The sequence below is a fragment of the Sciurus vulgaris genome (genome assembly GCF_902686455.1).
Source record: "Sciurus vulgaris genome assembly, chromosome: 3".
Taxonomy (NCBI): Eukaryota; Metazoa; Chordata; class Mammalia; order Rodentia; family Sciuridae; genus Sciurus; species Sciurus vulgaris.
In genome coordinates, this window is record NC_136463.1 from 159,113,081 (window position 1) to 159,125,993 (window position 12,913).

The 12,913-nt window shown below is 36.5% G+C and overlaps 1 protein-coding gene across 3 annotated transcripts in view; it reads left to right on the top strand.

Moving 5' to 3' along the window:
* Positions 1–12,913, top strand: part of ADAM23 (ADAM metallopeptidase domain 23) — a 157,207-nt gene that overhangs the window by 112,266 nt on the left and 32,028 nt on the right. For all 3 annotated transcript variants that reach the window (XM_079130583.1, XM_079130582.1, XM_079130584.1), the window contains exons 15-19: positions 1,680–1,779; positions 4,721–4,792; positions 5,371–5,460; positions 6,735–6,815; positions 12,629–12,679. In XM_079130583.1, coding sequence (XP_078986709.1) covers positions 1,680–1,779; positions 4,721–4,792; positions 5,371–5,460; positions 6,735–6,815; positions 12,629–12,679 — 394 coding nt within the window. The remainder of the gene's footprint in view (positions 1–1,679; positions 1,780–4,720; positions 4,793–5,370; positions 5,461–6,734; positions 6,816–12,628; positions 12,680–12,913) is intronic.

Genomic DNA, 12,913 nt, shown 5'->3' on the forward strand with positions numbered 1-12,913 from the left:
CCGATTTATTGTGTTTAAACTAGATAATGTTCTAGTGATAAATATTTGAACATTCACTCACCTGTCCTTTCTTTTCTTTTGAGGACTTTGGGAACTAGAGCAGCTGTCCCATAGCTGCTGTTGTATCAGTGAATCTAGGCCTGAAACATGGCTCTTTCCTAAGGACCCCCCATGCAGGGGGCCTCCATGCAGGCCACTGCCCCAGGGCCTCCTAAGCTATAGCCCTCTCCTAGTAGAGGGGAGAGGGTTCCTTACTTAGACCCCTCTCTGACTTCTTTTGTCCATGCTGGACACCTGCCCAGGACATTGGCAGAACATTGGCGTTTCTTCCATCCCTCTGAATCTTGTTGCCAGAAGTCCCTACCCGCCTGTGCAGGCCCCTTCTTTATTCTACCAGACGCTCCCAGGAGTCCAGCTCCTGGACAGAAGAGGTTTGCACAGTCAGCCATTATCCCTGAAACTTTATACCATATTCCTAGAAATGAAGTTTATGCTCAAAACTCATAGCTTCCACTGCTGCATTACTGTTGTTCCACAATTTAATAATTGAAAGGTATACAGGCATTTCTGAGGACTGTTGTAGAAAGGTAGCTCTGTTTTTAATATTGGTTTTACAGGGAGATGTCTTTTTCCTTTTCAACTCCTAATTTCTAAATAAATTTTTGAACTGATTATTCATAGAATATAATAAAATTATTTAAGGCTAATGTATTTTTTCTCAAGTATATGGTTCTTATAAAGGATCACTGTCAACAGTGACAGGTTTTATTTCCTTTCATAAATAATCCTCATATCTCATATAGTATTGGATTATATCCTGAAATAAGTAGACTGTCACTCTCAAATCAAGTATTGTTACAGTTTCTGAGAAATCATTGTGTATGATTCATCTTAACCTTGACCATGTGATGGTATATCATATATATATATACATTATTGTATATTACACATTAATATGCATACAATATATATAATATTCTCTGTGTGCTGACATAGAGGTTATTAATTTGATTAAGTAAATCACAGAGAGGCTCATTTTATATTCCTGCTAAATTATTCCTATCACCCAATAAAATTTGAAACTGAGAATAAGGAGCTGTCATTTATGGGAACTTATCCTAATCTGTTTTTCTGGGGTCCATACACACTAGAAGCATGTACACATATGTGTATGGTCCAGCATATCTCTTTAGAGTTCTCTGGTTTACTTGAGTCACTTTGTTGAAGACTGAATTGCAGTCTTTAATAAATCTATCCTAACTCCCTCCTCCGGAATGGAGTCTTTTAGGCTTATAAACTCCTTTTATTCAAGGCAGAGTCAAAAGACTGCTTGCCTTTATTGAGACATAGCAAGTAAAAATGACCACACTTTAAAATTCAGCCTAGATGAAAGGTTCTGTAATGAACTTTAAAAAAACGGTTTCAAGCCAGGTCACAAGAGGCCTTGATAGAGAAGGAGGTTGTAACCTTGTCCCCAATACAGTGATTTTCTCTGTCTTTATACTTTTTACAAACTCACATGAATTTATTTAATTGGAACCATAAGTCCTTTGTCAAAATTTGTGTAGATTCATCTGGATCCAGAATGAACATTTTGTTCTAATTCAGGGGTTTTAATTTCCTTCTCTGATGACTGTTTTTGGCACATTATTTACATTACCACTGCATTATTTCCTCAGGGTGTCCCATTCCCGAAAATTCTCAAAGTGCAGCATTTTGGAGTACAGAGACTTTTTACAGAGAGGAGGTGGAGCTTGTCTTTTCAACAGACCAACAAAGGTTAGTAACTTCAGAAGTGTAATTATCTCTCCAGTGTTTAACAAGGGAACTATGCCAAATATCATATAATTGTCTTGGAAAGCAGGTTTCTTGTCAGTCAGATTAATACTTAGTTACAAAAAGTCTTATCACGTGGAAGATAGAATCTCATTTAAATGAATGACCAAGCTGAAATCACTGTTCAGTGCTAGGCACACCCCAAACCCCCTGCAACGCAAAAACTCTTCAACTAAAATATCTTTGATATTTTCATGCTAGGGTTTTTCGCCTCTCTATACTAAGAAATAGTGCATTAGACAAAGAAAGTAATCCATCTCTCTGCTAAAAATTCCCCACTGTTTCTAGGGACCCAAATTCTTCCTTCTCTTCCTTTTTGTCTTTTGGTCTTTTTGCCTTTCTTTCTTTCCTTTCTGCCTGCCTGTCCCCACCTGCCTCAATTTCTCCCAGGCAGGAAACATTACTAATATCAGCCAGCCAAAACATGTTTCAGGATATTCTCAGCTGCCACAAAGACCATACTTATTTATACTACATAGTCTCTTCACCTGGACAGGTCCACATTCCCCTGGCATTTCAGCAGAACTTGTATACAGTGTTAAAATCCCTTATCCATAAATCCTGAGTTAAAAAAACTGAGAATTTCTAGATGTGGTTTTTACAAGTTTGCAGAAAACACATTTAACAATACAACTACATTTAAAATCTGTATTTATCCCTCATAGTGTGAATACTTGCATGTCTTACTGAAGAAATGTTAATGTGTTTTTTTGTAGGGTATGTCCCAGGCCTCTTGGGACTATTACATAGAACACGACTATTTATCATACCTTTATAAAATCCAGCAAAGCCAGAAATCTCAGACTCTCTGACTAGAGCTTTTGGATAAGGCTCTGTTTGGAAGTAAAGTTACTTGGCAAACAGAAAGATAGGATCCATGCTAATTAGCAGATGGTAAAGAAATTCTAAAGCAGCAAAACTTCATATTTTCTGTAAAATACTACTTTATAAGTCAAATACAGTTCATTTCTATACAAAATGTTTAATACTTTGCAAATGAGACCAGTGGAATCATGTCAGCCTTTTCTAAAAAAAAAAAAAAAAAAAAAAAAAAAATTAGTGACTAATGTAAGTAACTCATAGAATAACTCTCTCCATACCCATAATTAAGTGATACTGCTGGAGTCAGATGGTAGCTCAATGTCTTATATCTGTATAAAATCTCAGTAAAGTTGTGGAAAAGACAAACCGAATTTTTAAAGTGACCTTATATCATTAATGTAGGCTGCCTGTCTTTCATGGCACTGATCTCAGTGCACCAGAGCCTGAAAGCTTTAAAGTGTTTGAAATGGGTAAAATCAGTAATAAAGAACTAATGTGAGATGCTGGCATTTTTGAATTGCTATGTACATGGCTAATTTTACCTAGCTTGCAGAGGACCAGCTAATTATAAGCATCATGCTTGAGGAAATAATGCTCACTGATTTGGGAAGGATAAGGTTTCTTATATATGCATAAAGAGTCATTGTTGCCTTTCTCAAATTGCCTGTGAGTAGGAAGACAATTATTGCAATAATTTGGAAACAGTATAAAATAACTATGTATACATCTTCAATTTTTGAAAGTTGGTAAATAAAGAATTATTTCTCTTCTTAAATTACATATTACAACAATTTTTTAAAAAGCCCTGTGGATTCCAGTGGAATTGTTTATATGTGTATATCAAAGAACTTATTTTTTCCCCACGGTTTTTAGTCAGTGAGGGTATATATATGCATGAGTTTTGTGTTGTTTTCACATTATCAATGTGCATAAATGTGCATATTTTCTGTGGTTTGGGAACCTTCTCAACTGCCATACTGTCCATCTGTTTGAGGTAGTGACACATATCAGGATGGAGAAAGAGCCCTAAGAAAGGACCAGAGGCCTAATAGAAAGTGCTGGTTGTGTTCTCACTGGCCCTTCCATGTTCCGTTTTATCCTAATGGAGTACTAACAGAGATTGATGTCACTCCTTGAACTTTCCCCCAGTGGAACCTCAGCCAACTGGCATGGGAGCTTCCTTGCTTCCTGTAATAGTTTGGCCTTCCTGGAAGTGGAAGGAAGGTCAGGTCTTTCATGGGTAGAGTTGAAAGGAGGTAACCTTTCCTCAGGGTGTGTACAGCTGCTAGGGACGGAGTCTCTTTCTCCCTCTCCTAATCAAAGCCCTGAGCATTTGTGTTGTAATATGCTGCTGCACTCTTCACCCAGGGTAATGATGGTGCCCAGAGAAATCCTTTCCCGGGCTGTGGGAAATATGGCTGTTTCTCACAAGCAATGAACTGCCTCAACAGTTGGTTCCTAATAGCATTCATCTAGAAGCAAGTTCATGACACCAGTAGGATAGATTTTTCTAGAAATATGACTGTTCTATCACTCCAGCAGTGATTGAGAAATTGAGATTTCCATAGATTCACACATGTGTCTGTTCATTCATTTGATATGTTTCAGACGGATGCAGGTTTCTTTTCAATGAGGAAGATGGGCTTGGGTTTCTAGCAACTTTGTTTTCCAAGTTTGTTTGCATTTATTTGATTTTATGTATCACATTTGGCTGTGACTGAAGCATAGTTATCTTTTTGACAATTTTTATATCTTCTGTGCTGCTATAAGCCAGCAAATTAGATATCTGTGAGTCTTATTAGCAATGCATTTTAGCTCCATTAGCAAATATGAAAAGTGATCTATCCCTCTTGACAGCTTATTTCCATAAAAAGTAACTCTAATGCTAGAGGTCATCTCTGTGTTTCCCACACAGACACCCTATATAAGATGCCTTAATAACAGATCATAGAAGAATACCACATGATAGCCGAGTGTAGAGCCATGTATGTGGACTGGTGAGTGTGTTGATTTCCTGGGATAAATGAAAATACCTTCCGTTTCTCTCCCTAATCTCTTTCAGCTATTCGAGCCCACAGAGTGTGGAAATGGATATGTAGAAGCTGGGGAGGAGTGTGACTGTGGTTTCCATGTGGTGGGTACAAGAGTCCTTCTCTACCTTCAGTGCAGCTCCTTCAGAACTAGTAAGAACAGTGTTAGAGAGAGGCTGCTCTGCTGTTCATCATGGTGCCTTCCTTTCTGACCTCCCTGATCAATACTTCTTCCCAGCTCAGACACGTTAGGATTAGTCATGTCCTCGTGGCCTTGTCTGACAAAGACAAATGGATTGTTCTAATCAAATTCCCTACCTGTTTAAAAATCTATGACTCATATCATCTTGGGTAAGTTTTACCAAATCACAAAACATTTTATCCATGTTCTTCCTGGCTTTGTCTTTATAAAGCTTAACTGGGTAGTAAGATGTAGTAGAGCTCACCAGGGATGGGTGCTGCTTAACAATGAAATACTCGTTGATGGAGAAGCCCTTTCATAGGACATTGTGCTGTGCTAGGAAAGATGGCAGAAAGGAGACCATCATTGTTTTAAAGTGATTTTTCTTTGTTAAAATATTTGCTTACAGTTACACATGTCTGTTCTCTGGGATTTTGCACAAGGCACGTGTGGGGAGAAGGTCAAGTGAGTGGCTTTACTCACGTGAGGTGTTTTCTCTAGGAATGCTATGGATTGTGCTGTAAGAAGTGCTCTCTCTCCAACGGGGCCCACTGCAGCGACGGGCCCTGCTGTAACAATACCTCATGCCTTGTGAGTTACCTGATAGCTTCGTCTTTCTTTTAATTGACAAACTGACCAAGTAATCTCAGTATGTACATCAAGTGTTTGCATAGCTTGTCATAAATTTATGCATATTGGCCTCATGGTTTTATAGAATCAATGATTCCACCCCACTTCCATGAGTCATTCACCTCTACTGTTATTCCCTATCCATGATCTTGTCCTCCAACACTTCTTAAGAAAATACACCTCTGTTGCTTGCAAAATAAAGATTGAGAGTTGCCCTACTAACACAGATGAGGATCAGATCAAATCATTGAATAAAAGAGGGGCAATTCCTGTGGTCTTTTTGATAATATGACTTCTTACTTATAAGGTTTTTCTTCAAAACTTACCCTAACTTATTTTAGACCCGGAGTATAAAAGTTAGTGTTCATATTTTTCCACTTGGCTTTTCAGTCCTCTATGCAATCAGGAAAGCTAGATAAGGACATAATTACAAAGGTTCATGTATATATGCACAATTTGTGTGTGTATATGTGTGGACACAATCTTCTATTTATATTGACCTCCAGTTTTTGAAAAATCAATTTAGATATTCCTTTTCTAAATATTTAAGACCTGTGATATTTCCTGTAAGCATGAAATTACAGTTTTATTATTTATTTCAATACTGAGAGATATTCTACATTATGGTATTCTAGAAGATTCTAGCTTAGTTTATACTTGCTTCATGCACCGTACCAGTTTATAAATTGCTTAAAGCTCATGAGTCCTTTTTCATGTTTTACTCATCCTTTTCCATACAAACAAAATGATTTGTACATCACAGGTAATCACTGGCATCACTGAAGGTAATTCATGTAGATTCATTTTAATTTTATTGTATATATTTAGCTAAGGCAAGATTAACATCCAAGCTAATGGATAAATTAGTGCAGGCTGGAAATGTTTATCAATCCTTCAGAGAGATCTTAAATGTTTATATTACAGTGTTTTGCTCTTTTGTCTCAAGACAAATCAGCATTTCTTTTTTACATAATTTCCATTATATTGTTTTCCTAAAATAATATTTGGAGACAGTTGGTTTTGAAGCCTGAATACTTAATGCCTTGGCTGATGACTCATCTTCAGTGTAGACGGTCGTGTCTGGCCTTGTATCATCCTGCAGCTTTTTTATTAATTTATAAAAAGGGACTGGTGGGGTTGATTAAGAGAAGGCCAAAAGATTGTTGGTGAGTTGAAAAGTAACTTTTTCAAATATTAATTAGTATTAGTTCCTAATATTGGGTTTTGATTTGCAGTTTCAGCCACGAGGGTATGAGTGTCGGGATGCTGTGAACGGCTGTGATATCACTGAATATTGCACTGGAGACTCTGGCCAGGTATGGCAGACTAAGTTTTCAGTAATACATCATACAATACACATGTTGATGCTTTCCATGTAGATTTCATATGTGAACATGTTTTCTTTTTTAATGTTTTGGCATGTTATGTTTTCTGGTTATTTCTAACTCTTCACCATACTTTTATTTTAGGAAAGTTGGGCATGTTGTTTTTGGACCTATACCTTTCTTTTTCTTCCAAATTTCCCCTTCATAGTTTTTTTTTTTAATTTGATTTATACCCAATTAATTGATTTTTTTTTCCCCTGGCCCTCACATCTTAAATAGTCACATTCACATTAATGGAGCACTAATATACCATTTCAAATATTTTAGTGCTATAAACCCTGTCTATTAACAAATTCTGGATGGGAACCCATTGTAGAAAACAAGGGACAAGCAGCACTGTCCTGGCTGAGGAGGACTGGGTGCCGAAGTCCACCTTCTTAGTCTCTTGAGGCCTCTATTTCCCTTTTTAGCCTTGGCTTCAAGGCCTTTACATTTTAGCATGATTTTCTTTTCTTTCTGTACTTTTTTTTATGGGTGCATTATTGTTGTACATAATGATGAAATTTGTTGTTCCACAATATAACAATGTCATTTGACCAATGTCACTCCCCAGTACTCCTTCCTGTCTCCATACCTCCCACCCCTTGGTCCCTTTCCTCTACTGATCTCTTTGATTTTTAGAAGTCTTTGCAGTCTAGTATGATTTTCTCTCCATTAAATGATGATAGCATTGAATTAATGTTGCCTTCTGGAATTTCCTCTTTGTATACTTTCTTAAAAACTATTTTATATACTTTCTTAAAAACTATTTTTTTAGTTGTCAATGTACCTTTATTTTATATATTTATCTTTATGTGGTGCTGAGAATCAAATCCAGTGCCTCACGCATGCCAGGCAAGTGCTCTACCACTGAGCTACAACCCCAGCCCCTCTTTATATACATTTCATGTTTTTGATTTATGTCATATTATCTGAAGTCTCTGTTGCTCAAATAAACATTTGTTGAATTGTGTGTTGAGCACTGTGGTAAATGCCAGGATATGGGACGGAACAGGGCTGATGAATCCTTGTTCTTGTGGAACCCATCGTCTGCCAGGGCCAGGTTTAGAGAGGCGAGTAAGTGAATAAACAGTTAGATGGCATAAAGTAAGGTGCTGTGAAAAGCAGGATGCATTGACAGGGCAAGATACACTAAGAAGGAGCTAGTTTGTAAACAGGAAGTGTAGAAGCCTGGCTTTTGCCAGAAATGGAAGGAAAGCAAGGAGAGTGGAAAAGATTCAGCAGAGGTGTCAGAAATCAGGGCAGGTAGGAACTTGTAGCCATGGTAAGAAGTTTGGATTTCATCTTATCCTCCTTCTCATTCTGACATCACTTCAAAAGCATTTTCCTGTGCTGTTGCACAGTTTTTATAAATGTTTTAAAAATTATTTATTTATTTATTTATTTATTTATTTATTTTTACAGACTGCATTTTGATTCATTGTACACAAATGGGGTACATCGTTTTGTTGCTATGGTCGTACACGATGTAGATTCATACCATTCGTGTAATCATACATGTACATAGGGTAACGATGTCTGTCCCATTCCACCATTTTTCATACCCCCTCCCTCTCATTTCTTTCTACAAAATCTAAAGTTCCTCCATTCTTCTCTCACTCCCTACCCCTCCACCCCCATTATATATCATCATCCACTTATCAGGGAAAACATTTGGCCTTTGGTTTTTTGGGATTGGCATTTCACTTAGCATGATATTCTCCAATTCCATCCATTTATTTGCAAATGCCATAATATTATTCTTCTCTATGGCTGAATAATATTCCACTGTGTATATCCTCAGAAAACTTGGAATGGACCCACCTTTTGACCCAGTTATCCCACTCCTCGATTTATACCCAAAGGACTTAAAATTAGCATACTACAGTAACGCAGCCACGTCAATGTTTATAGCAGCTCAACTCACAATAACTAGATTGTGGAACCAACCTAGATGCCCTTCAACAGATGAATGAATAAAGAAACTGTGGTATATATACACAATGGAATATTATTTTCTTGTAGATTTATCAGTTGATTTATATCCAGTGTTGGATATTTAGATTTTGGAAGTTTTTAAAATTATTTTATTAGCATGGTAGTGAATATCTTTGTGCCTTTTTAATAGTGTTTCTCAATTGGGGTTATCTCCTTAGGATAAGTTCCCAGCAGTAGGGTTACTTCTTGTAAGGTACTGTAGCTTCTAAGGGGCTCCCAACAGATAGAGTTGGAGGCCAAAATATCACTTTTTAAGTTCAAAATAGCAGATTGAAGGCCATAGTTTAATGTGAAGGCTAAATGAGTCTCTTCACAGATCTTGGTTTACTAAGCTGCAGCAACAGGTTACTGACAAAATCAGGACCATTATGACCTCCCCCAGCAGAGAGGCAGGTCTGGCATGAAGAAGTAGTAGAGAATGTGTGATAAATGTGAGCAGGCTTTCTTCTAAGAGAAGAAGGACAAGAAGAGAGCCAGAATTCCTAGTTATTCTTCCCAAGCTTATCTATCAATCACTGCACTTCCATGTGGCGGAAGTGAATCAAGGAGCAGAGCAGCTGGAGTTACACTGAGTGAGTTCTGTTCACTTGAAGGAAACACAAGGAGAAAAGGAAAGGTTCTTAACCATTTTAAAAGGTCTGGATGTGTATTACCTGAGGTTCAATTCAAAGGAATCCTTTCAATGATATGGTACAGGGAAATATTAAGGCTGTGTGTGTGTGTGTGTGTGTGTGTGTGAGAGAGAGAGAGAGAGAGAGAGAGAGATTGATTTTCATGCATATGTTTCTTATTTTTATTTTTACATGAAAACTAAATATATAAGCAGGTTTCTTTGCAATTTTTCTATAACATAATGACAGAGTATGAGAATTGTGGGTTCTCCCTTCCTTGACAAATGTACTGACAATCCTTATAAACTGTTTCACTGAGTTATATTGTTAGTTTTGTAGAATGATATTATTTTTATAACCAGCATAGCTGGTTTTAGTTCTTTGTATTCAGTGCTTTTGGAAGTGTGTTTTTTTCATTTCAATTTTTAACTCCTGATTTGCCAGAAATTTACGGAACATAAGGCTTTTATAATGGAGGCTCTTTGTTTGACCTGATATTCTAATGTCTAAGGAAAACATTTTTTCCTTTTCACCACATATGTGTACATTAAAAATTAACTTTTCATTGGCATATTAAAATAGAATATTTTCTTATAATACTTTTTCAAACATGATTGGAATGAAACCAAAATGGAGAATTGGAATAGAAGTAAAGTCCTAAAATTTTTTCTCCTCTTCTTTCAGATACAGTAAACTTTGAATCTAATTGAGACTAATAATTTTTAAGAAAATAGAATCTCTGCAATCTCTGTAAATAAGTATATAGGCATTATTTTTTATTTTATTTGTTCTTTTTATTAAACATGACAGTAGAATATATTTGGACATATTTATACAGACATGAAGTATGTCTTATTCTAAATAGGACCCTATTCTTGTGAATGTACATGATGTGGAGATTCACTGTGGTGTATTCATACATGTACATAGGAAGGTATATTAGATTTATTTCACTCTCTTTCCTATTTCCATCCCTCCTCCTTTCCCTTCATTCCCTTTGTCAAATCTGCTGAAATTCTATTCTTCCCCTGCCCCTTAGCGTCCATATATCATTTGACCTTTGGTTTTTTGGGATTGTCTTGTTTCGCTTAACATGGTAGTCGCCAGATCTATCCATTTACTGGAAAATACCATAAAACCATTCTTTTTTATGGCTGATATGCATATTTCATTATGCATATCATTATTTTATGTTGTTTGCCTCATGTTTTTGCTTGAGTGCGTGATTTGAGTGCCTCTGAGCCATTTTTTAAATTCACAGTTTTATGACAGAATAAATACTTGAGGAACTGAGAGAAATCCTTGGCAAAAAATACTGGATGATATAATAAAGATATCTAATAATATGGGAAGTGTTTTTGTTGGCACTAGGAAATAGGTCATCCAGCTGGGTAGTATAATACATTTTAAACACATTTAAATGCTGTTGCACTGTCGAAGAGAGTTTACGCAAACCTGCCTTTATAGCATCAAACCAGGGTGAAAGGACATTTAGAGATGGAATACAAACTCTTCTCAGAGAAGAAAGTACCCAGATTTGTGGTTCTCCTGTTTTAGATGCCTCTAGAAAATGTGAGACGTCCCATAATTTCCCTGTTAAACATTTTGGTGAGAAGCAACTGGCATTTATTGGACTAAAGTGAAAACAAATTGTTTAGAAAGCTTCACATGAGGCTATGGCAGTTTATAATAAGGTTTGTAATAAAAACATTTTTTCTTTAGTAAAGAAAAAAATTTTCCTTCTTGAAAATCATAAAAGTGAAGTGTGACAAATTAATTTTAGGTCCTTATGTGCTTATAGTAGCAACATTTCCGACCCCCCCCCCCCATTTCTGTTTACTGTGGTTGCATTAGTTTTAGGGTAAGTGAATAATTAGTGATCGTTGATTGATGAAATAATGATTGTGTTCAGAGTGAATTTGGATAGATGAAAGAGGCCTCAGGGATCTGTGCTTTTGTGCAGTTGGCTCAGGATTCCAGGTTTTAGTGCCAATAGTTGCATCCTTTAAATACTCACCAACAGGTTGAATGAAAAGCTGTGAATGAAGCTTGTATTAGAGTCAGTTATGCTTTAGAACAATAGAGAAGCAAAGTACTTTTGCTCAAAGTATTCTTTAGTACTGCTCCTTAAGAAAAGGACAAATTAATTCTGTGATCTCCCATGATAAACATGATAAACAGCTTGATAAAGTGCAGAATAGAATAACTTAATTGTATCTGTATGAGTCATTCATTTTCTCAGTCGATAAAAATTGAGCACCTACAATACGCCTGATATTGTTTTGAGTGCCAGGAAGGTAGCAGAATACAAAACCTGCATGGATCTCACATGGATCTCTCCTTATTTTTGTTACGAACAAAAATAAGCGAATGCAGAAGTATAAAATATGTGAACCGTCGGTGCTGAGTGCTGTGAAGAAGTCGAACGGGAACAGGAGGTGGGCTTTGAAGAGCATGGCAAAGTCTCTTTGAGAAAGGCATATCTAGGCCTTTGACTTGACCTTTTTAGCCCTCTTAAATGTGTGCAGAATTTAACTTCACTTATTCAGGATTACTTTGGGGGAAAATGAAGTAGACTTTAAAGAATGGTTCGATAAATGAACCTGTAAGAAGCAATAAATAGCCTCCACAGCACAGACTGTTCTAGTAATGAGTTTGCAGCTTGAGAGGTCAGAAGGCTTCTGACGATGCTGCCCTTATATTGCGTCGAAAGGCAGAGTTTTCCTTCTGTTTCAGTAGTGCAGCCTAAAGGTGAGCGTTATGATGTCACATGCAGATTTGACATTTTCTGGAGCTGAGCGGGGTCTTGCAAATTAGTGTCCACTCCTACATAACAAGCTGATTCATTTCCTTCACTGTCCATTTTAATTCCTTCTACTTTTATCTCCATAGGCAAGTGAATATATTATCCTAGTCCATCTCACAGTAAATAGAGAAACTTAAAAAAGCAGCCATTTTGTGAGCCTTATTTATTTATTTTACCCCTGATAGAATTAATTTGGATAACCTACTTAAGGAGTTGTATGTGTTTTTCTAAATGTTCCCAATTAGATATTCACCAGACTTGCACTTTTTGGCATTTTAATACTTTGAGCACAGTGTTTGAATATGGTGCTTAGCAAGCCAGACTTTTAACAAAAAGATGATATTTTTCAGTGCCCGCCAAATCTTCATAAGCAAGATGGATATGCCTGCAATCAAAATCAGGTATACTAGTCTATAAGTTTTAAGTGTATTTTAAAAAGAATTAGCTTGAGAGGTTTTTATTTTGTTGATAGATGTAACTTTGAAAGGAAATTTATTCAAGAAAATTATTGCAATGAGGTTCTAATTCATAGTTGCTTCATGTCATACCAAATATTAAATACACTTAACTCTGGTGACAAATTGTCCACATTGAGAGAAAAGAAAAAAAAAAACAATGTTATGGTTGAGGAATTG